Below are 21,466 nucleotides of genomic sequence, written 5' to 3' on the forward strand. Positions count from 1 at the left end.
CACCAGAGCATCTGTGGGGACGCCCCGGGCCGTTCCCAGGGCAGCTTGATTTGCCCAAGGCGTACATGCCAAGTGCTGAGAGAATGCAGGCAAGTGTGTCTCCTGCCACTGCCAAACTCCCACATGCACTCTGCATTCCAAGTCACCCAGTCCCACCCTCTCCTTGGCAAGGGAATGGAAGGGGGGCTGATTATCAGGGCAACCGCTGGAGGAGAAGGAGAGATTCCTCCTAAAATGGTCAGGGGAGCTTTCCTCAGAAGCCCTCGAGTTACCCTGCTGCCTGTCATGTAAATTTAAGTCTCCTGGTTCTGATGTTTGAGGGCCTCTGCTCCAAAGAGAGAAGGCGAATGGGCTTCATTCATCTCCTTTGCCCTCGACCTCCTTACCTGAGGTATGGAATCCATCAGATTAAATGTGCTCCTGTGTTTAGCCTGAAATTGGCCTGTGGATGGCCTGATATTTCTAACCCTATGGAGCCAGGAACTCTGCTCCTCACAGTCTCTTTTTCTTCCCTCCCCAAATCACTCAAATCTTAGCTTTCCTCACTTGGCCTCCCTTCTGGATCCTCTTCAATGATGCCCTCTTTCAGGCCACTTCCTAGAACTTTCAGTAGATGAAGAACCCCGCAGGTCCCCTCCTGTCCTTAACTCATGGTCTCCAGACTCAGGTCTTCTGTGTCAGATCTATGGAGTAGGCTGAGAACCAGGTGGGAAGCAACTCTCTTATTTTCTCCCTGTCTGGGCCAAGTCCTGATGGTTGGGTGAGGAATACAGACACGGGTACAGGATTGGGGTAAAGCGAATGGTAGGAGGGCAGCTCTTGCTTCCTCCTCGGGGCTCTGATCTTTCTTGTGGTTCTATTCTGAAGGGTCTGAGGACCCGTGGATGGCCACTCAGAAGAGGCTTGCTGACTACTTAGTAGCAACTATGCTATACCCAAAGATTCAACCCTAGGACGTGTTTCACTTATGGGTGAAACGCTCCAGGAAGCTCCAGAATCACAAAACTTTCTCAAACTCACCCCCATCTCTCCGTGATGCACCCACCCAGTGTCTGTCTCTTTAATGAGCTTGGGCTTTATTCATATGAGAGGACCAGAGATCTCAGAGTTCCTGGCGCCTAGAAGGCTAGAGAGTCTCATCTGATCTTGCCCAGTTGCCTGAGCTGATGTCCAGCCCCAGGATGGGCCACAAGCACCCTCCCTAACCAAGGCACAGAGAAGGGAAGCATCTGTTATTCACAAGTCCCACCCAGAACATTGTTCCAAAGAGAGGGAAGGTGGAGGCGGCTGGAATTTCATCTGAAGTCTGAGAAGCCAATGTGTCTCAGAGGCACTCCCAGCCCAGCTGGATGAGAGCCCTGGGCAGCCATCTTGCAGAAGGCTACATTTTCCAAGTCTTCCTGCTTAAGGGCCAACTGAGAATGTGAGATTGCAGACCTCGGCGAGTCAACAGTGAGCCTCTGTGTGGCTATTGAGGTGATATTAATAATTACTGTATTATGTCTAGGCAGCGGGGGTCAGACGAGGGTGGGGTTCGAAAGTACATATTAACTAAATATTGGTATTGGTGAGCAAAGATTGGCTTTTAAAAGAATTCTTTATGATCAATGATATCAAATATACAGTGGCTAAGGTAGGCATATAGTTATTCTTGTCCAGAATCCACTAAGCTGGTTCACTTATTCATTATTCGTTCATTCATGCATCCATCCATCCATCCATCCATCCATCCATCCATCCATCCATTCATTCATGTATTCATCCACCAACTGTTTGACTTTTGCCAAGTCTCAGGCAATACCCCGTGTCCAGAAGCTGTAGGGGGAGTCTGGAGGCTTTAGAGGAGAGACAGATTTCACCTGTCCCCTACAGCACCTACAGGCCAGTGGGAGACACAGACAAGTGAACAGATGGTAACAGTAGTAAAAAGCTGGGGCTTCTGGGAGACCAGGCAGGGGGAGAGAGTTGCCCCTGGGACCTGGGGTGATATATCTGTGAATGAACAGAAGAATAGGAAGAATAGCGGGCTACAAGCCTACTTCCTGTTGAAGCTGGAGTAGCTTCTCCTGGATGTCTGTCCATCTCTAACTGTATGTGGCGCAAGACTGGGACGAAGCTGAGGAACCAGGTGCTTCCTTCACCTTGGGAGGAATGAGTCTGTTCTGCTCTAGACTGGACATCCTTCCATAGAGCAATACCAGCCCCTTGCAGCCGGCTACATAACCCTTGCCCAACAGTGCCTGGATCTGCCAAGCCCCTCCAGAGACTACCCTCCAGGGATCTACCCACATACCTCCAGAGACATCCCTCCATAATCTTCTTACCAGTCATCATCCTTCTCATCAGTGGGGAGCAGGTGGCACCTTCCCCCTGGCCCTGGGACAGACTACTTCCTACCCGTAAAATCTGGCGATTCATACACACAGCCTGACTGGGCAGCCACTCAGCTGCTAACTAAGCTCCTGTGTTACAGGGAAGGCTCAGCTTTCCCATGTAGTCCTAGGGCACTTCCTGTAGTGCTCTTAGGGGCAGCAGCTGGATTCTTACCCCTGCACTCTGAGTTTGGGTCTCTGGCCATGCAGCAGACTCCTACCCTGCTTGCTGACTGCTCCGTGACTCCAAGACTGGATGTAGGCCACCACAGCAGAGCAAGCTTCAAATTCAAGTGTGAACTATAAACCCTTTGTGGTAAATGCATGACATTCAGGGCTCTGCCCCAAAATCCGTGGTGTTTGGTGTGGATCCTGAGATCCGGTAAGGTCCCAGATGCTACCAGTCCAGATGTCACACGTGGAGACCCTCTAATGTCCTGGGAAAGCAGATGGGCTATGGGGTCTGAACCGGGCCATAAAGGTCCAGACTCTTCCTTGTGTGGCTGCGTCCTTCTGTGCCTCCATCTCTGTGTGAGAAGAGCAGGGTTCACTGTAATAGCTCTTCGCTGGATTCTTGGGAGTATTGACTGTGGAATGGTGCTGGCGTGCATCAGGAAATATTCGAGATACCTAGAGAGCGGTGAACAAAACGCCACAAAGTGAGTCCGCTAAAACATCAATAATTTATCACCGTGCAGTTGTAGATGCCAGGAATGTGAAATTAAGATGTCCAGAGCCCTTCTCCTCTGAGCTGTTTTGCCCCTGGAGTCCCAAGCTGAGCCCTGCAGAGCAGCCTGTGGGGAGGGATGGTGACTCACTGTAGCTGATGTCATCTTCAGGAGTCAAGGCCCTGCTCACATTCAAAGAGCCTTTGTTCCCCCAAATGGAAAGCAAAGTCCCCACACTAAGAGAATTGACTGCAAGCTCTTCCCTGGTGCCCTGGGCAGCACTGGTGCACTTGCCACTCTTCCCACAGTCTCTGAGGTGACAGCACATTCAGGTCCCGCATCAGGTGTGGGAAGGCAGGTGAAGGGAGGTTGCAAAGGCTCACACTGCAGAGCCCAGCTCACTTGCTGAGGCTCAGATGTGGATCTTGTGGGGAGGCTGGTTCCCTCCCCCTCCCCCCTGTGTGTGTGTGTGTGTGTGTGTGTGTGTGTGTGTGTGTACACATGTGCATGCTAGGTGAGGTGAGTCCCAGAATGAGGAATGAGGTGAGAAAGCCCAGTCCCAGAACGAGGAGTGAAGCTCTGCGAGCCCCATTGATTTCTGCAGATTGTTTCTTTCTGGCTCTATTTAGCCAATCACATTCTTTCCTTTGTGGCTCAGAGATGTAAGATGCTTGTGAGGCTAATCTGGGACATGGCATGTTGATCTGGGGGGGGGTGGAGGTGGGGGGGAGCAGAGGTCAAGAAGAAATCAACTTATCTAGGCCTCTGACTATAACCCAAGTGATCCATGCATGCCAGGCCCCGTGTTTAGCTCAATGCTCACTGAGTGACGGATCTCATATTCTCAGCCAGGGTCCATCATGTCTACACTATACAAATCAGAAGGCCTCAGCTCAGAGAGGCCAAGTGGCTAGCCCATAGCCACCTGAGTAGCTAGTGGCAGACTCAGGACCCAGTCTAAATCTATCTGATGTTGAAACTGGCCTATGGCTGTTACCACCAACAGGGCATCCCACACACTTAGGCCAGATCCTAAGGACAAGCACCAGCCCTTGTCACCCTGCCATGTATATCCTGCTTTCTAGATGTGAAGTGGGTCTAACAGCACCTTCCACCTTGTGTCAACATGAGGAGGAACTTGCAAACTGTTGAGGAGTTCTGGGCATGGTGCAAGCCCATAGCAAAGGGCCATGGGTAGCATTGATTCTAGTCAGTCCATTCACAGGTCGCCTTTGTTAAGGCTTTGCTCTGGGGACTGAGAGGTAAGCTGGAGTGGGCCATGTGGAGGCCCACGAAGATGCAACAAGTGCATAGGAAGAGGGTGGCTCCATGGAAGGACAGCGAGGTGCTGAGAGCATAGGCAGTGCTTCATGGGAAACTCCATGAGAGCTGTGGAGGCAGAGGGATGCTGCAGGCAGGACCCTCTTCCAATCTCATTGCTTACTGATCCTGTACTGAGTGAGCCGTTCCCTCGCTGTCTAGGAATCTCTCCCTGAGAACTGAGAGAGAGTACTCCCACCTTGCTATACTGTTACAGGAGGAACAGGCAAGGGGATGACTGGGAGACTGGAGAGTTACCCCTGGACAGGTAACTTCTGCTGCCTTCCTGAGAAACAAACTGTAGCCCTCAACCCCAGATCCTAGACCCTTACTAACCATCCTCTCTATGGAGTAGAACAGAAAGGAGGAGAGGAAAGAGGGAGGGAGAGGGAGGCCTAGAGCAGAGGAGAGAAGGAGAAAGGGAGGGAGGGACGGGGAGAGAGAGAGAGAGAGAGAGAGAGAGAGAGAGAGAGAGAGAGAGAGAGAGAGACGCTTGAGGGAGTGCTCACACAGTAAGTTCATTGAGAGGGAAAATTCTTTCGCTATATATGAAAACCGGAAAAAGGAAGAGGCGTTCTCAGTTTACTTGGAGGAAAATGCTCTTCTGTGATTCAGAAAAATGGGGTCTTTGATCATCGCCCAGCCAGGTCTCCTTTCTAAGTGGGTCCAGGACTTTTCCCTGGCAGGAAAACATTCTTCTAAGAAATGCTTTGGGAGGTGGGTTTGTCTAAGAACCTCTTGCACTTCACCGTGTGGCCTGGAGGGTGCTGTGTTCACGTCCCTCCTGTTGGGAATCAGGTGGTCCCAGGGCCTCTTGAGACCAGAGGGTCCTTGTAGTTTCCCCAGGGCGAGGCTGATTTTCCTTACAGGCAGAATGTGATGACATTATTGAGGGTATCATTGCTTCCCAATTCTAGCGAGGCCAGGAAGTCTGTGGGGGAGAACTGCTCTCCTGGCCCCTGTAGGAGTCATTCCTTCCAGGCCTGAGGGAACTGCTGTCTAGGGTGGTTAGAAAAACTGGAAGGCAGAGGAGGAGGATGCGGGATTGGAGGCACTCCGGCCTGGCAGGGGCCTTGGGAAAACATTTAGTCCAGACTCTAGTTTGCAGATATTGAGCCAGAGACTTGGAAGTGGCAAAGAGATTTCTGAAGCTGTGTGTGGGGTTGGTGATTGGAGGCTGTCTTAAAGACTAGTGCCTTTTCTAGTAGCCTTGTGACATCTGGGAGACCACCGTATGGAAGTTGACATTTTGTCACCCACGGGGCTGAGCTCTGCCAGCTGGTGGGGTGGGGCAGTTACAGGGAGGATGGGCTTAGCTCAGCATGAGAAAAAAACCTTGAAGACTTAGAATTTTCTTATGGCTGTTGACTGGGAGCGAGCTCTCCAACAGTGGAGGTGAGCAAGCGGAAAGCAGGTGGCCGTTGACAGGTATGGACTGGAGGAGACTGTCCCCACAAAGGGAGCTTTTTTTGTCAGAGATCTGTAGCTTGTTAAACTCCTCACGTCTTTTCTTTCCAGACAGTGAGAGCCAGAGAAGCCACACCCAGGTCCTTGGGGTCACTTTTCTGCATGGATGTCCAGGAAAAAGTCTTACATGGGTCTGTTATCAGAGGCCTGTATGTGGTCTCAGCTATGGGGAGGCTGAGGCGGGGAGTTTACAAGTTCAAGGCCTGCTCTAGCAATTTAGTGAAACCATGTCTCAAAATAAAAAGTAAAGAAGGTTAAAGGTAGGCCCAGCCATGCAGGGTTTGCCTAGCGTCTATGAAGATGTAGATTCAATACTCAGAACTGAGAACAAAATATATTAACAATCCTAAGAGGGGTTGGGAAGTGTCAAGGAGGATATAGGGGTTCTCCTTCAGCCTTAGAGGGGTAGTAGAAGGAATTCTGGACCGGAGGATCCATGACGGGGTCCTAAGGATAGTCACTCCCATCTTACCCTGCACACCCCCTAGACGGCTTGCTGGCTCTAGTCCAGGCTACAACCACCACAGGGAGTCCTTGATTGAGGGACTACACACACCACAAATGAAGACCAGCCAAGTGCTCTGTCAGCTTCCTGCATGGGTGGGAAGGACAGCCAAACATCTTTGCCTCCCCAGGCAATCCACATTGGAAAACAGGATGGGAGCTATGCCTGTGGGTTCTAGGCTCATCCTGGTCACAGAGCACGGCATGATGTCACACCTCTGCTCCTGGACTGTTTTCAAATCTCTGTGGTTGGGATCTGGGTTCCCTTTGGTTCCTCAAGTCAAGTGCACTCAGTATTCCTAGGACCCTGGGCTGGAGTTCTAAGAAGACACAGGTCTGTGAGAGGCCACTAGGGGCCGCTGCTGTGCCCAGTGGTGGAGCGTTCCTGGCTGTGCTACACAAGGCTCTTGGGATTTCTCCACCGCCCAGCCTTGACCTGGTGCCAGAGGAAAGCAACTAAGTCTCTTGAGGCCTTAAATGCTGACAAGCAAGAGCCCTGGGCTCAGGTCCCAGATGGTCATCTGTGGGATAGAGCTTTGCAAAGCCAGATAGATACGGCTCCCTAGGGACACCAGGCTCCAAAGCCCAGACAGGTCCCCACGGATGGAAAGGTTGATCCAGCCCAAGGCACAGAAAGGGATACAGGCTGAAGGGCAAAAAGAGGTACAGGTGTCCAGGGGTCTGTGGCAGAGAGGAGGCGAAGTGATGGGACTTGTTTCTTACCTCCTCCAAATGTTGAACCTACTAGTCCGGTTTGTTTCTTCACTGTTAGGAGTCTTTCCTGGTTTCCATGGAAACTGGCATCCGGACCCTTGGGAAGAAAGTGGTACCCTGTGGGGACTGCTCAGATTTTCCTCTAGAGTTTTCTAAAGCCCTCTGATGACTTCTCCCTATGCCCTGGGGAGGGGCCACCCTGAAATCACTGGGGAGTCTACACTGAAGTTTCCAAGGGCAGGAGGCCCAGTTCGTTTCTGTCTGTCCTCCTTTCCCCTGGCCACGTTGCAGACTACCAGCTCTGCCAAACCCTGTGAGTGCACGGGAGGGATGCCTGGGGCTCTGTTCATACGATAGAAGTGGAATTCCTTGTGTTGGGGTGCGACTGACCCAGCCTAGAAATGCTGGTGAGAAGACACAAAAGAAAATATTACGGTGCCAGAGAGATGGCTCCGTGCTTAAGAGCACCTACTACTCTGGCAGAGCACCTGGGTTCACCTCCCAGCAGCCACACAGTGCCTCACAGACACTTTTCATTCCAGTTCCAGCGGATGGGACGTTCTCTTCTGACCTCCACAGAAATTGTATGCACATGGTACACGGATATAAATGCAGGCGAAACTCTCTAATACACATAAAAAAAACCTTTAAAAAACAGTAGTAATTTAGCAAACAGAATGAGAAAAGAAGAAAGAAGAGAAGGAGGAGGGAAGGGAAGAGGGGAGAAGAGGATAATTTCTGTGTCCCCCACACTCCACTGAGGATAAATCCAGAGGCTCACGTACACTAGGCTCTATCCCAAACCCCATATGTGCCGGGAATGGAATTTCGACTCAATGTTGAAGGAACCAGGGAGCCATTGGAAGCATTGGAGCTGGAAAGAGGTGTGAACGAATAGGTAACTGCTAACTGTTCCTAGACGGTGTGCGTCTTAATGTCGGAGGGTCTGGGCTCAGCTCCCTCCACATCTTCAACACCACTTGAGACACAGCATGGGGGGTGGGGCACAGACTTTATCTGAACGACACTCCCTCCATGAAACAAGTCCTGTGCATCAAAGAATAAAGGAGCAAGACTGAAGTTAGAGGCAGCGGCACGAGGTGTTTGAGGGCAGCGACGATACACAGACAGGCTCATCTTGTTCAATCCGGTGCGGACAGGGGAACTGAGCTCAGAGCCAGGAAGCTGTTAGCTCATGAGCACAGCTGGGACATGAACTTGAGCCCCACCTCTCCTGCCTGCTGTCTCGTTGTTTGCTCTGAGGCTGTGTGACTTCCAAAGAGGCTCCCTGGGAGACGGAAGGAGTTTGCATGCCTACATGATGGATGAGCATGCAGGTGGTTGTAGGGTGTGAGGCTGGAGGCTGGCTGCACTGACGTTCATTAGGACTTCAGACTCAGAGCCTGGATGTGGGTTTAGCCAGCAACCCCATCTTAGCCAATTCAGCAAGCCCCAGGCCAGTGGGAAACCCAGCTTCAATAGTTTCTGAGGAATGACAGGTCGACTCCAGCATCTGCATATTCATCCATTCAAATGTGTACACACACACACACACACACACACACACACACACACACACAGAGAGAGAGAGAGAGAGAGAGAGAGACAGAGAGAGACACAGAGAGAGAGAGACAGAGACACACACACACACACACACACAGAGAGAGAGAGAGAGAGAGAGAGAGAGACACAGAGAGAGACACAGAGAGAGAGAGACAGAGAGAGACACACACACACACACACACACACACACACACACACGCACGCACGGATGGGACCCGTTCATGCCAGTTTGACCGCGAGTGTAAGAACTATATGGAAAAATAACAAGGTAATTATAATAGTAAGAGAAGTGTATGCTGAATGTTCTAGATACACAGTTTTGCTCAACACATGAAGCTGCCCTGTGATAAATGTTAAGATCTGTGGAGAAGTATGAGCTACTTCAATGACCCCAGTCCAGAGAGTCCTATTAGCAGCCCCCACCAGCAGTGTTCCCAGACTTCCAGGCCTGTCCCTCCAAGATGGAGAGATATCTTCCCAGCAGCTGTGACCTTTTTCTCTCCCTTGCCCCCAGCACAAAGCCATCCCAGGACAAGTCATGGACCAAATTGCTGAGCCTGTTTCTCTTGGCTCCCAGGCTCCTCCTTCCCGCCCCTCGTGGCTGCCCAAGCAGGTGGCCTTTCCGCTGGAAGCCAGGGATAAATGAGCCAGCAGGCACAGGCCCAGCCCTGAGCATGGGTCACTCCAGGCCAGGGGTCGTTCCCCGCCATACCACGCCATGGGACCATGCGTGTGGAGGAAGGCGGGGCTGCTGAGAGCAGGGCTGAGGACCAGGGCTTGCAGCAGACTCTGTGGCTCTCTTTCTGAGGCGGAGTCAATGGAAACAGGGCCTGTGGCCCAGCGCCTGCACACTTGTCTTCTCTTGCGGGTCTGAGACCTTAGGATGAGGCTGTGAGCGGAGAGGGTGGCTGGAGAGATTCTGCAGCCTGCAGCTTTTGCTAACTTTATGCCTTTCGAGCTTTGCTGACAACTTGGATTACTTGTCATACCCCCATAGGATCTCCCTAAAGGAAGTAGGCAGGACGGCCCAGTGTCAACCTGGTCATCTACGCAAAGGCTGCACGTTTGGTAGAGGGTAGAGGCTGGAGGGGATCCCAGCTCTGACCAAAGTTAAAGGCGTCTCCCACTGCAGCCTGCTTCCTCTTCATCTCCCCTTCGACTGCTGGCCCACCATGGTGCCTGGAAAGGCTAGGTAGCTGGCATCTTGGGGACTTGTGATTTGGAGTCTGGGTCGCCCCAGATTCTGCTGCTAGGCCTCATGACTATGTCTCTTCCTCCTCTCCATCAGTTCCATTTGATAGAATTATGAAAACATTTTCAAACAGATACCTGGATGTAGGAATTTGTGAGATGGCCATAAGGAGTCTAGAAGTGCCCTCATGTGATCCCCGAACTCTAGAGCACTGGATATGAGCCAGTCCAGTTATCCTAACGGCATCACAACTTCTGCAGATGCAGTAACATCCCACCAGAAAGCTTCCCCTCCTCCTAGTAGAAGAGAGAGGGGATGGGTGGATGAAACAAAGAACTTTGGGCTTGGTCTTTTATCTAGAGCTGTGGTAGGGAGGGAGGAAACCTGAGTGAGCTCTTCTCCCTTCTCCCCTGTTTCTTTCTTACAAAGATGGCTACATCCCAATGAAAAAGCATGTAGTTAAGTTTCCTTCTCCCCCCACCCCTTCTCTCTCTAAGACAGGGTCTCTCTATGTAATCCTGCCTATCCTGGAACTCATGATGTAGACAGACTGCCCTCAAAACGCATAGAAATTCCCCTGCCTCTGCCTCCTAAATGCCAAGATTAAAGGTATATGTGCAGCACCTGGCATTAAATTTCTAAAAACAGATTCAAGGAGTTAAGAATACCTTTATTTTCCACACCAGGCGAATGGTGTAATATAAAGGTATCCAGTGAAGAGGCATATCCTCTTGTCTCCCTTCCCTGGACACAATTTCTAGCCCCGGTTTCTTGAGCCTCCTTCTGGAGAGATCCTAATATATTCTAATATATGCATTGATAATACATGTAGGAACCTGATGTGTATACTTGAACTAAGAGCTTTGAAGCCCCTAGACAGCACCCTGTCTTGGGCTACCTTACACATGTAGCTCATTGCTGGTCAGCAGTGTATATAGAACATAACTATGGGCTTCAAAACCCTTTGCGTGCTAATGTCTTTGCTGTGTTAACCCAGGCACTTCCTGCTGATAATCATCCTGCGCCTTAACTCTTTTTACCGGCTGAATTCTGGTTGTTGCTCAAATCATCACCTAAGGGCTCATATCCTTTGGGAGGACACGTTGAATTCCCTTGTGTGAATGTATTTTATCATTTATACGGGGTCAAAGAATGCATGTGCATCGGTACTTTTGAAAGGTGTCGGATTGCATCCCATGGATTTCACCAGCAGAGCAGGAGAGGCCTCGTGCTGCCTCAGCCCCTTGCCAGCATTTTTGATTAGCCAACGTTCTGATCGCTGCCAATCTGACGAGGAGGATGGGTTTGTCTTGCAGCTCTGCACTTCCTTCTTTATGAGGTCAGACATTTCCCATATCCTCAGATCGGAGCCGCTTTGTTGTCTCTGCTGTAGATAGATCTTCCTGGTCTTCACCCATCTTCCTGCTGACTTGCGCCTTACCCATCTGCTTTGCATGTTAAAGGAGCGGGCTCGGTGTCTGTGACATCATGATTCTGCTCTTCCTGTCGGCTCTTGGTTTTTAAGCTGACATCTCGAGGATTAATATTATGATGATTTAAAAAAAATATGTTTTGGCCCTCAGATTTTTATTTCTTTGTAGTCGAATTTAACCAGATTTATGTCCTTAAATTATGAAATCACTATTGTGAGCCTTTTCTTTGTCTAGTTACATTTAACCAGATTTATTGTTCTTTTAACCTACACCTTGTGGGGTTTAAGCCTCAAACTAAAATTACTTTGAATGATGTCTGTCTGTTTGAAAGCTGGCTGCAAACTGGAGAGGAGAGCTTTCAGTTGAGGATTAAGTCTGGGTTCGTGACCATGGGACCCTTTCCCTCTATTAACCCTGGCTTTGTGTTCTTTAAAATGAGGAGGTTAGGAGTTTCCGCCCTCCCTTCCATCCATCGCCCTTCTGTCCTTCTACTGGCTCATTTATTTGTTCATTTTTTGCACTCCTCCTCACTGGCCTGGGTCCTGGGAACCATGAATGGTGAAATCCTTGTCCCCATCATTCACTGGGGGTACAAACAAGCAGCCAATGATGACATGGGGAAGGGGCTGAGATAGTGACCCCAGTGTGCATGCAGGAGTCATGCAGTTCCATCAAGAAGAGCTTATGGGCAGTGAGGGGGAAATGGCTACAGGGGAGGGAGGCCTGGACTGAGTCTTGAGGAGGAGCAGGAGGAGGAGGAACAGGATGAGGAGCAGGAGGAGCAGGAACAGGAGGAGGAGCAGGAGGAGCAGGAGGCACAGGAGGCACAGGAGGAGGAGCAGGAGGAGGAGCAGGAGAAGGAGCAGGAGGAACAGGAGGCCCAGGAGGCACAGGAGGAAGAGCAGGAGGAGGAGCAGGAGGAACAGGAGGCACAGGAGGAGGAGCAGGAGGAGGAGCAGGAGGAACAGGAGGCACAGGAGGAGGAGCAGGAGGAACAGGAGGCACAGGAGGAGGAGCAGGAGGAACAGGAGGCACAGGAGGCACAGGAGGAGGAGCAGGAGGAGGAGCAGGAGGAGGAGCAGGAGGAGGAGCAGGAGGAGGAGCAGGAACAGGAGGAGGAGCAGGAGGAGCAGGAACAGGAGGAGGAGCAGGAGGAGCAGGAGGCACAGGAGGAGGAGCAGGAGGAGCAGGAACAGGAGGAGGAGCAGGAGGAACAGGAGGCACAGGAGGAGGAGTAGGAGGAGGAGCAGGAGGAACAGGAGGCACAGGAGGAGGAGCAGGAGGAGGAGCAGGAGGAGGAGTAGGAGGAGGAGCAGGAGGAGGAGCAGGAGGAGGAGCAGGAACAGGAGGAGGAGCAGGAACAGGAGGAGGAGCAGGAACAGGAGGAGGAGCAGGAGGAGGAGCAGGAAGCACAGGAGGAGGAGGAGGAGCAGGAGGAGTGGGAGGAGCAGGAGGCACAGGAGGAGGAGCAGGAGGCACAGGAGGAGGAGCAGGAGGAGTGGGAGGAGCAGGAGGAGCAGGAGGAGTGGGAGGAGCAGGAGGAACAGGAGGAGCAGGTGAAAAAGGAAGAACAGGAGGAGGAGGAGGAACAGGAGGATGAGGAGGAGGAGGAGAAGCAGGAGGAACAGGGGGAGCAGGAGGAATTGGAGGAGGACCAGGAGGATTAGGAGGACCAGAAGGAGGTGCAGGGGGAGGAGGAAGAGGAGGAGAAGGAGCAGGAGGAGCAGCAGGAGTTATTCTGAAAGGTAATTGGGTGGATGGAGTGAGTAACATAGGGGAGGCATTTGGGGTAGAGGTAGGTCTGTGTCAGCAGAGGAGCACTCTAGGGGCCACTGTAGATTATCTTAGGAGAGTAGGGGAGCATGGCCGGGCCCAGACAATAAAGGTCTCTCAAGTCTCTGGTTGGCAGCCTGACCCTGGGGACCACAGAATGGCCATAGAAGATTTCTAAGCAAGGACTCTATGTGATCCGATTTTCTCTTTAGTTGAAGAGGGTGGTCGTTTTCATAAAAGTTGCGAAGTGCCTCCAACGAAGTATGTTCTGAAGAACAATTGTCATCACAACACAGTGGCACACACTATTAATCCTGGCACTGGGGAGCAGAGGCAGGCAGATCTCCCCAGTGACTTTGGGGCCACCCTGGTCTACAGTGGATCACCAGGCCAGCCAGGTCTACCTAGTGAAACCCTTTACAACAACAACAACAACAACAACAACAACAACAACAACAACAACAACAACAACAACAACAGTACAGTGAACACGTCCTTGGAACCAATATTAAAATTAAATATATGGGATCTGGAGGGATGGCTCAGTGGTTGAGAAGGCCACGTGTACTTTTCCAGAAGACCTGAATTCGAGGCAGTGCACTCAACCTGTAACCCCAGCTCCAGGGCATCTGACACCTCTGACCTGCACTCACACACCCACGCCCACCACACATACACGTAATTAGAAGAATAATAAAAATAAAGATTTCAAAAGATTATACATACCACTGCAATTGAAGAGTGTCATGGACCTCTCTCAAGTGAGTCTCTCTGCCTCTCCTCAACACGGGGAATGCTAGGCCACCCGTGGGTGGTCGGCGGCACAGAATCTTCAAAGAGCACTTTAGCAGCAGCCAGTGAGATTGTAAGCGAGCAGACCCACGTCACCCACCGTAGATGACGCCTGTCATCTGTGCAGTGGGATGGCCTGTACCCGTAAGCAGAGGAGGTAAGGATAGCGGAGCCTGTAGCAAATTGGTCTGGAAGTCACATAAACCTTCCTCTCCATTGCCAGAGAAGCTGCTCACTGCTTCTCATCCACCCCATGCTACTGTGGTAAGAGCAGGACCACAGCTTCAGCGAGGACTAATCCAAAAGTGACGACATTGTGGGGAGAGTGGGGAAGGACTCGAGGGACGGCCGAAGGCAGCGTGCCAGTGTTTGTGTGAGGGTTGGGGGCATCCTTGGTAGCTCTGCACTCTGTTACAGGCAAGGCTTACATAGTAAATGAAGACAAATGGACAGGAATGGTGACACTGGTGTCCCCTGGGGCCTGGGCTGAGGAAGTGGCCTGGAGAGGGTCAGCAGAGCCGGTGGGTGGCTCTTTTCTGAAGAGGGGTGCTGGTCACGGGCGGCTTCTGCCCGCTCTCCTTTCATTCTATTTTTTCCATACCGGGACTGGGACAGAGAGTGGATCCTGAGGGCCTTGTGCGTTAGACAAGTGCTGAACCAGGGAATTTTAACCCTTTCTCCGCTCTTCTCCCTCTCCTTCTCTCTTCTGCTTTCTGAGGCAGGGTTTCTCTGTGTAGCCCTGGCTATCCTGGAACTCACTCTGTAGACCAGGCTGGCCTCAAACTCAGAGATCCGCCTCCCTCTGCCTTCCGAGTGCTGGGACTAAAGGTGTGCACCACAGGCACAGCCACCCAATCCTTCCTTCTGTTTGCTTTTGAAACAGGGTCTTATTAAATTACCCAGGATGGGTTTGAACTCATGATGTAACCACAGCAGACATCAGACTTATATCTTGCTTGCTTCAGTCTCCTGTGTAACTGGAAATATACACCAGGCTCAGCTAAAAATAATTGAGATGAAATAACATTTAACCCTCAAGCTTCCAAATGATCATTTGAAATCATGACCAATATGAAAATTAATTATCTATGTTACACTGGATTTGTTTTTCCAAATCGGGTCTTTGATGTCCAGTGTGCATTTAGAGCAGCATGTTTCAAGGGGAAGGCACACCACTCAGGTGTTCAATGCCTACTTTTCGCTAGTGGTCCCACGCCAGAATGGCAGGAGTTAACACACTCAGGTGGAGCTTATATCCCCTCCAAGACTGAAAGTCCAATAACAGTGATGGGGAAGGCAGGGGTGAAGGGTCACCCCATTTACTGCTCACAAGCCCTGCGCCAGCATCCCACACTGTGCCATTTAATCACCTCAATAATCCTGTGTGGTGACTCGTGGTTTTCTTTTAAACATTTACTTGTGTATATGAACACATGGACATGTGTGCAGTAGATGTGTGTGTATCTGTGTGTGTATGTGTGTATGTCTATGTGTATGTGTCTATGTGTGTGTGTGTATGTATGCATATGTATTTGTGTGTCTATGTGTCTGTGTGTCTGTGTGTCTGTGTATCTGCGTGTGGAGCAGGGGGAGAGTTTCACTTGGAAGTCAGAAGTCAGGTTGAGCGACTTCCTCAGTCTCTCACTGAATCTGGAACTCACAGATTCAGTCTGTCTAGACTGGCGAGTTGGCAGCAAGCTTTGGGCATTCTCTTGTCTCTGCCTACCTAGCACCGGGGACACAGCCGTGTTTTTAAATGGAGGCTGGGGATCCAGGTTCGGGTCCTCGGATTTCCATAGTAACCACTGCTGACTGAGCCACCTCCCCAGCTCATGTGTGTCTCCCACTGTGAGTGAATATGCATAGCATTTGCCATTTTGACATTTCGATGAGTCTCCACATTACTCCTTATACTTTCTATAGAACCAAAGCACATATTTGGCTTACACACACACTCACACACACATGCACATGCACACACACATATACACAGAGACATGGACATACCACACACACACACACACACACTCATATACATGCACACACTAACACACACCACACACAGGCACACACACACTCACACCACATATACACACACCACACACCACACACACACACACACACACACACACACAGACATATATACACTCACAGACACACACCACACATACACATGCACACACACAGACATACACAGACACATACACACAGATACATGTACATACCAGCCACACACACACACATAAACACAGACATATATACACATGTACATACAGACACACACAGGGGCGCACACATGTCAGGCACACATGTGCTAACTGCTAACCCTGTGGCTGCGACCTTTACCTCAGGGTCCTGTTGGTGCTCAGGATCTGCCTTCGGCTGAGTTTCACCCAGAACCATTGTGGAAACCCCTCTTCTCATCGAACTTTCTGATATCACGTCAACTGGAAGTCAGGCTAACTGTGGTTCACAGATCTTCCCCATCACTGACTGCCTGTCCTCAGGCCAGGGTTTCATGTCCTGAGCCTCAGTTCTTCATCCATGAAATGGGTTAGTAGCAGTTGATTTCCAGGGCTGACGCAAGGACAAAGGAATACAGCAGATGGCAAATGGCAGCGAGTGTTCTGGACTAGGAGCTCAAGGACAGAGGTGGCCCTGGCCCAGCACAGGGAGTATCGACCATTGTGTAGATGTAACAGAAAGGGCTGCTGTGTCTCAAGTGTTTCTGACTGAGGGCTTTGGTATTCTACTTTACTCTTCTGTTGTGACCTAAAGCAACTTGAGGAGGAAAAGGGTTCTTCCACCTTAACACTTCCAAAACGCTATTTGTCACTGAAGGAAGTTGGGACAGGAACTCAAGGCAGGAGCTTGAAGCAGAAACCAGAGAGGAGCACTGCTAAATGCTCCCTAACCTCGTTTGCCTTCTTTCTTTTATAGTCCAGGGCGCCCTGCGTTGAACTGACCCCCCCCCCCCCAGTGCATTCTGCCCTCTACATCAATTTCAACAAGAGGCTCCCACAGCTCAGTCATAGAGAACTCTTCATCCGAGGCCTCCTTCAAGTTGATGGCTGAAGCTAACTAGGAAAGATGGTCTTAACCATCCATTTGGGTCGTCCTTTGGCTTCCTTGTGGGATAGAGAGAGAATCTTAGCCATGGACTAGGGGCCTCTGGCTGATGGCTATAGCAGGGGCCACTAGGAGATCTGCCCTACTGTCCGCCACTGCTCCATTTTAATGGCTCTGAAGCCCTGTCCTCTGCCTCAGTGGCACTGGGTGAGTTCATTCCACCCGAGACCTGTATTCCTCTCTCACCCCCCATTGCTGTCACTTCTGCAGCAGCTCAGGACTGTGTGTCAGTCACTGGAGCAGCCTGTAGCTTTTGCCCATGGGCAGTGGTTGGACCTGGGGTCCTTCTCAGGCCACCTCCCTGCAGGTCTATCGACCCCACCAAGCCTGCTGGTGAATAGCACAAACTTAGGTCAGGGGCTCTAGCCTTGAATTTCGCATGTGACTCTTTCTTGCAAATTTGTTAGCTTGTGGCAGTCTTGATTTTTCTCCAGAGTAAGCAGAAATAACAGTACCTAACCTTGTGGGGCTCGAGTGAGGATGAAGTGAGCAGAGCTGAGAGAGTTGCCTGGTACAGAGAGAAAGGTGGGATGCGGATGCTGGTGATGTTGCTGCTGTCACCACCCCTGATGATGGTGGTGGTGGTGATGGTGGTGGTGATGGTGGTGATGGTGGTGATGATGGTGGTGGTGGTGATGATGGTGGTGGTGGTGATGATGGTGGTGGTGATGGTGATGATGGTGATGAGTATTTACCACTAGTAAGCAAAACTCAGTAGTGCTGGACTCCAGAGAACAGCCTCCTCTGTGCTGCTTTACCCCTATGCTCTGACGCATGTAAACAGAAGCCTCATTTAAAACAGAGCAGTACAGCCAGGTTCAACTTTCTTAATAATGAAAGAAATCTCCAAGTTAATGTGGCACTGTATATTCTAGAAACAGTTTGTGTTTTTCCAAACTGTAGATCACTGTCCATTAGTGGGCAATCCAATCTATTGGTGAGCCTTGCGGGCACGGTTTTAATTTTTACAAGAGAAAAGAAACAATTAGCCGGAAGGAGAAAACAGTGGAAGACCCAGCGCTCAAGTCACCACGAGGTGCTTTCTGAAACGGTGTTTCCAGTTATATTCGTGTGTTTTTGTGCACACTGTACACCACACTTCAATACTGGGGCTTGTTTCAGAAGTTTGAGAAACTGTCATGCAGAAAGTCCCCTTTCAGTGGATCCCCGTGGAATCCAGTTCTGCTTGTGGCCCCCACCTCCTTGTTCGAGCATAGTGGAATCATGGCCTCTCTCCCTCCCTTGCAGGGTCAGCCTCTCAGGACCACCTGGACCTCACAGAGCTCATTGGTGTCCCATTACCCTCATCTGTGTCCTTTGTCACCGGCTATGGTGGTTTCCCGGCTTACAGCTTCGGGCCTGGGGCCAATGTCGGCCGCCCAGCCAGGACCCTCATCCCATCGACCTTCTTCAGGGATTTCGCCATCGGTGTGGCAGTGAAGCCCAGTAGTGCCCAAGGGGGCGTGCTTTTCGCTGTTACTGATGCTTTCCAGAAAGTCATCTACCTGGGCCTGCGGCTTTCCCGTGTAGAGGACGGCCGCCAGCGGGTTATCCTCTACTACACGGAACCCGGCTCCCACGTGTCCCAGGAGGCTGCTGCTTTCTCGGTGCCCGTAATGACTAACAGGTGGAATCGCTTTGCTGTGACCGTCCAGGGCGAGGAAGCGGTCCTTTTCATGGACTGTGAGGAACACAGCCAAGTCCTTTTCCAGCGATCTTCCCGGCCGTTGACTTTTGAGCCCAGTGCCGGGATCTTTGTGGGCAACGCAGGAGCCACCGGCCTGGAGAGATTTACGGTGAGTTTCAGTCCACTCCCCACAGGCCACAGAAGTTCATACATGAACTCCCACACACTAAGGAGGAGCAATGATTATTATTATTTTATTCTTATGCTCTCAAAAGGCATGTAAGTCACGTGGGAAGGACTCTGGGCCCGGAAGCCAGTGATCCTAGTACTCTGCGATAAACTGGGGCTGCAGGCTTTAGGCAGCAGTAAACGAGGGAGTCTGTTGTACTGACTGAATGCGGGCATAAAAGCCACTATCCTGAGGTTGGGCTCTTTGGTCCATCCTGTACTCTCAGCACTCAGGAGACTGAAGCAGGAGGAACATGAACTCAAGGGCAGCCTGGGATACATAGTAAATTACAGGCCTGTCTGGGAAAATAGTCAGAACCACTTTGTTCACTAGAATCCAAGCCTGCTAGTCTCAAGTGATTTAATGTCCGAATGTAAATGGTATTGTGTTTAAGTTCTTTCTGTAAGGCTGGATGAATGTGAACAATTGAATGAGGACTCACTTCTTGTCTTCTTTTAAACAGTATGTCCTAAAACAAACAGAGGTCCGACTTCACTACTAGAATCAGCACATTCTAGAGAAAATAACTTATCAGAGGGCCTAGACACACTAGGACAGGCCAGAGTTCTGACTCCTACCTGTAATCTCAGTACTCAGGTTGCCGTGCGTCATGAGTTCTATGCCACCCTGAGCTACATACAGAGTGAGTTCTGTTAGCCTACAGAATGAGATTCCATCTCAAAACCCAGTGTGGTGGTGCATGAATTTCAGCAATCCGGAGTCAGGCAGATCTCTGTGAGTTCAGGGCCACCATGGTCCACCTCGTGAGTTTCAGGACAGCCAGAACTACAAACTGAGAACATGTCTCCAAAAATAAAAATTAAAAATTAAAAATTAGGGGCTGGAGAGATGGTTCAGCGGTTAAGAGCACTGACTGCTCTTCCAGAGGTCCTGAGTTCAAATCCCAACAACAACATGGTGGCTCACAACCATCTGTAATGGGATCTGATGCCTTCTTCTGGTGTGTCTGAAGACAGTTACAGTGCACTCACATAAAATAAAAATAAATTAAAAATTAAAATTAAAAAGAAAGAAAGAAAAGAAAAGAAGACTCCCAACACCCCTTAACCAACCAACCAAAAGAAGAGAAAAAAGGCACCACTAGAGGGCAGAGATTGAATTTATCTGTAGCACAGCAGGGAAGCTGAGGTTGTGTGTACAGAGGATGTTGTGTGTACATGCTACACGTGTGTACACACTGGCGTTGGTGTCCTTTGAAGACTGAGCTCCAGATCTGAGGAGTAGGGTGGGGATCCTGCTGGCAGCTCACCACATCACAAGAGTGTCTAGCAAGGAAGTTTTGAGCTTTGGGGGCAGGTTTCAAGGCCTGCTGCTGACCTGCAGGGGCCCTGGAGATGTCCGGAGGCTGTCATGGCTGTCCATGTTCTGAACATATGCAAAGGGGATCGGTCCATATTCTTTGGAAGCAAACAAGGAGAGTCCCTGAATGGAGAGCCAGAGTGGAGGGTGCCCAGAATTCCTGGCACCTTCATAGACAGCACATTCCCATGCTGGTTCTTTGCAGTGTCCCCCCTCACTGAGACAGTCCCGTCTTCCTTGGCCATTACCGTGTACACATGTAACCGGTGACTCCGATTTCTCTTCTTTCTCAGGGCTCCATACAACAGCTCATCATCTATTCAGACCCCAGGACCCCTGAGGAGCTGTGTGAAGCACAAGAGTCCTCGGTAAGCCCCTGTATCCCACCCCGATCTCACCCAGGGCTCCGTACCTCCATCCCCCAGTCAGCCGGGGGAAGGCTGGGTGCCCATCCAATTCTCCCTCAGCGTCATGCAGTCTAAAAGCCTCTCATCATGGCCAGCACTGCCCCAAGTCCTATTTTGGGCTTCTGGCTTTCTTTCCCTTTTTAAATCGCTTCAGCCATCGCCTTGGAGTGGGGGCTGTGTCTTATAAGGTGTTCCTGTGGCTGGGGCAGTCAATGGCCTGGTTTCCAGACTTCCTGCCAAGAAGGGTGTCAGGATTCTAAAATCAGAGCTAAAATGCTAAGATATTCTGGGTGTAAAGTCCTATAAAAATGAACCTAAATTTAGGTTCATTTTATGCTTGGCAAGTGAATCCATTCCTAAGTTGGGGGGTGGGGTGGGGGCTGGGGAGGAAAGATGGCTCCTTCCTTCTCTCCAGGATTTGCTGGTAGTGACAGCCTGGTGTAGGCTGGGGTAAGCGTATGTACTTCAGGAGCTGCCCCCTCCTCCAACCTCTGACACATACTTGGAGACACAACTCAGTGAGAGAGAGAGCCTCAGGCCCAGCTCAGCAGGTCAGGGAGCAGAGGGGCAGGAGGGGGAGCTGGAAGCCAGTGAGGGAGAGGCACTGTCTGAAGGTTCTTCCAGGCAGACGGAGCATCGTGCCAAAGCCAGATGCAGGCCGAGTGGTGTTTTCTGTGACTGTTGCTCTTTAAGTGATGTCAACTTCTGAACACATTGGAAGTCGGTTTCATTAGTTTAGCATTAAAAAAAAATTCCGTACACCAGAGGTAGCACTTGGGGCTGTTTGAATTTCTGGACTCCTGAGCCAGTGCCATTCAAGAGAGCTGGGAGACGGAATGAGCAAGTTGTCAAATATTTGTCTCTGCTCTGCATTCTAGCTGAAGTATAAATATCCCAGAGGTCTCAGAACATGGAATCCATTGCAGAGCCACAGCACAGGCTCCTGGGCTGACCCA

At 50.7% G+C, this 21,466-nt stretch overlaps 1 protein-coding gene and 1 long non-coding RNA gene across 2 annotated transcripts in view; one reads left to right on the forward strand and one right to left on the reverse strand.

Moving 5' to 3' along the window:
- Col15a1 (collagen type XV alpha 1 chain) overlaps positions 1-21,466 on the forward strand; it is a 105,054-nt gene that overhangs the window by 19,572 nt on the left and 64,016 nt on the right. The window contains 2 exon segments of the mRNA NM_001100535.2: positions 18,176-18,723; positions 20,397-20,471. Coding sequence (NP_001094005.1) covers positions 18,176-18,723; positions 20,397-20,471 — 623 coding nt within the window.
- LOC148005777 (uncharacterized) lies at positions 1,584-20,614 on the reverse strand. Its single transcript, XR_015620206.1, has 3 exons — positions 16,145-20,614; positions 7,055-7,142; positions 1,584-3,002 (listed from the first exon to the last, which is right to left on the reverse strand). It is a non-coding gene; the product is annotated as an uncharacterized LOC148005777 (long non-coding RNA).

This window comes from Rattus norvegicus, chromosome 5, assembly GCF_021556685.1.
Source record: "Rattus norvegicus strain SHRSP/BbbUtx chromosome 5, alternate assembly SHRSP_T2T, whole genome shotgun sequence".
Classification (NCBI taxonomy): Eukaryota; Metazoa; Chordata; class Mammalia; order Rodentia; family Muridae; genus Rattus; species Rattus norvegicus.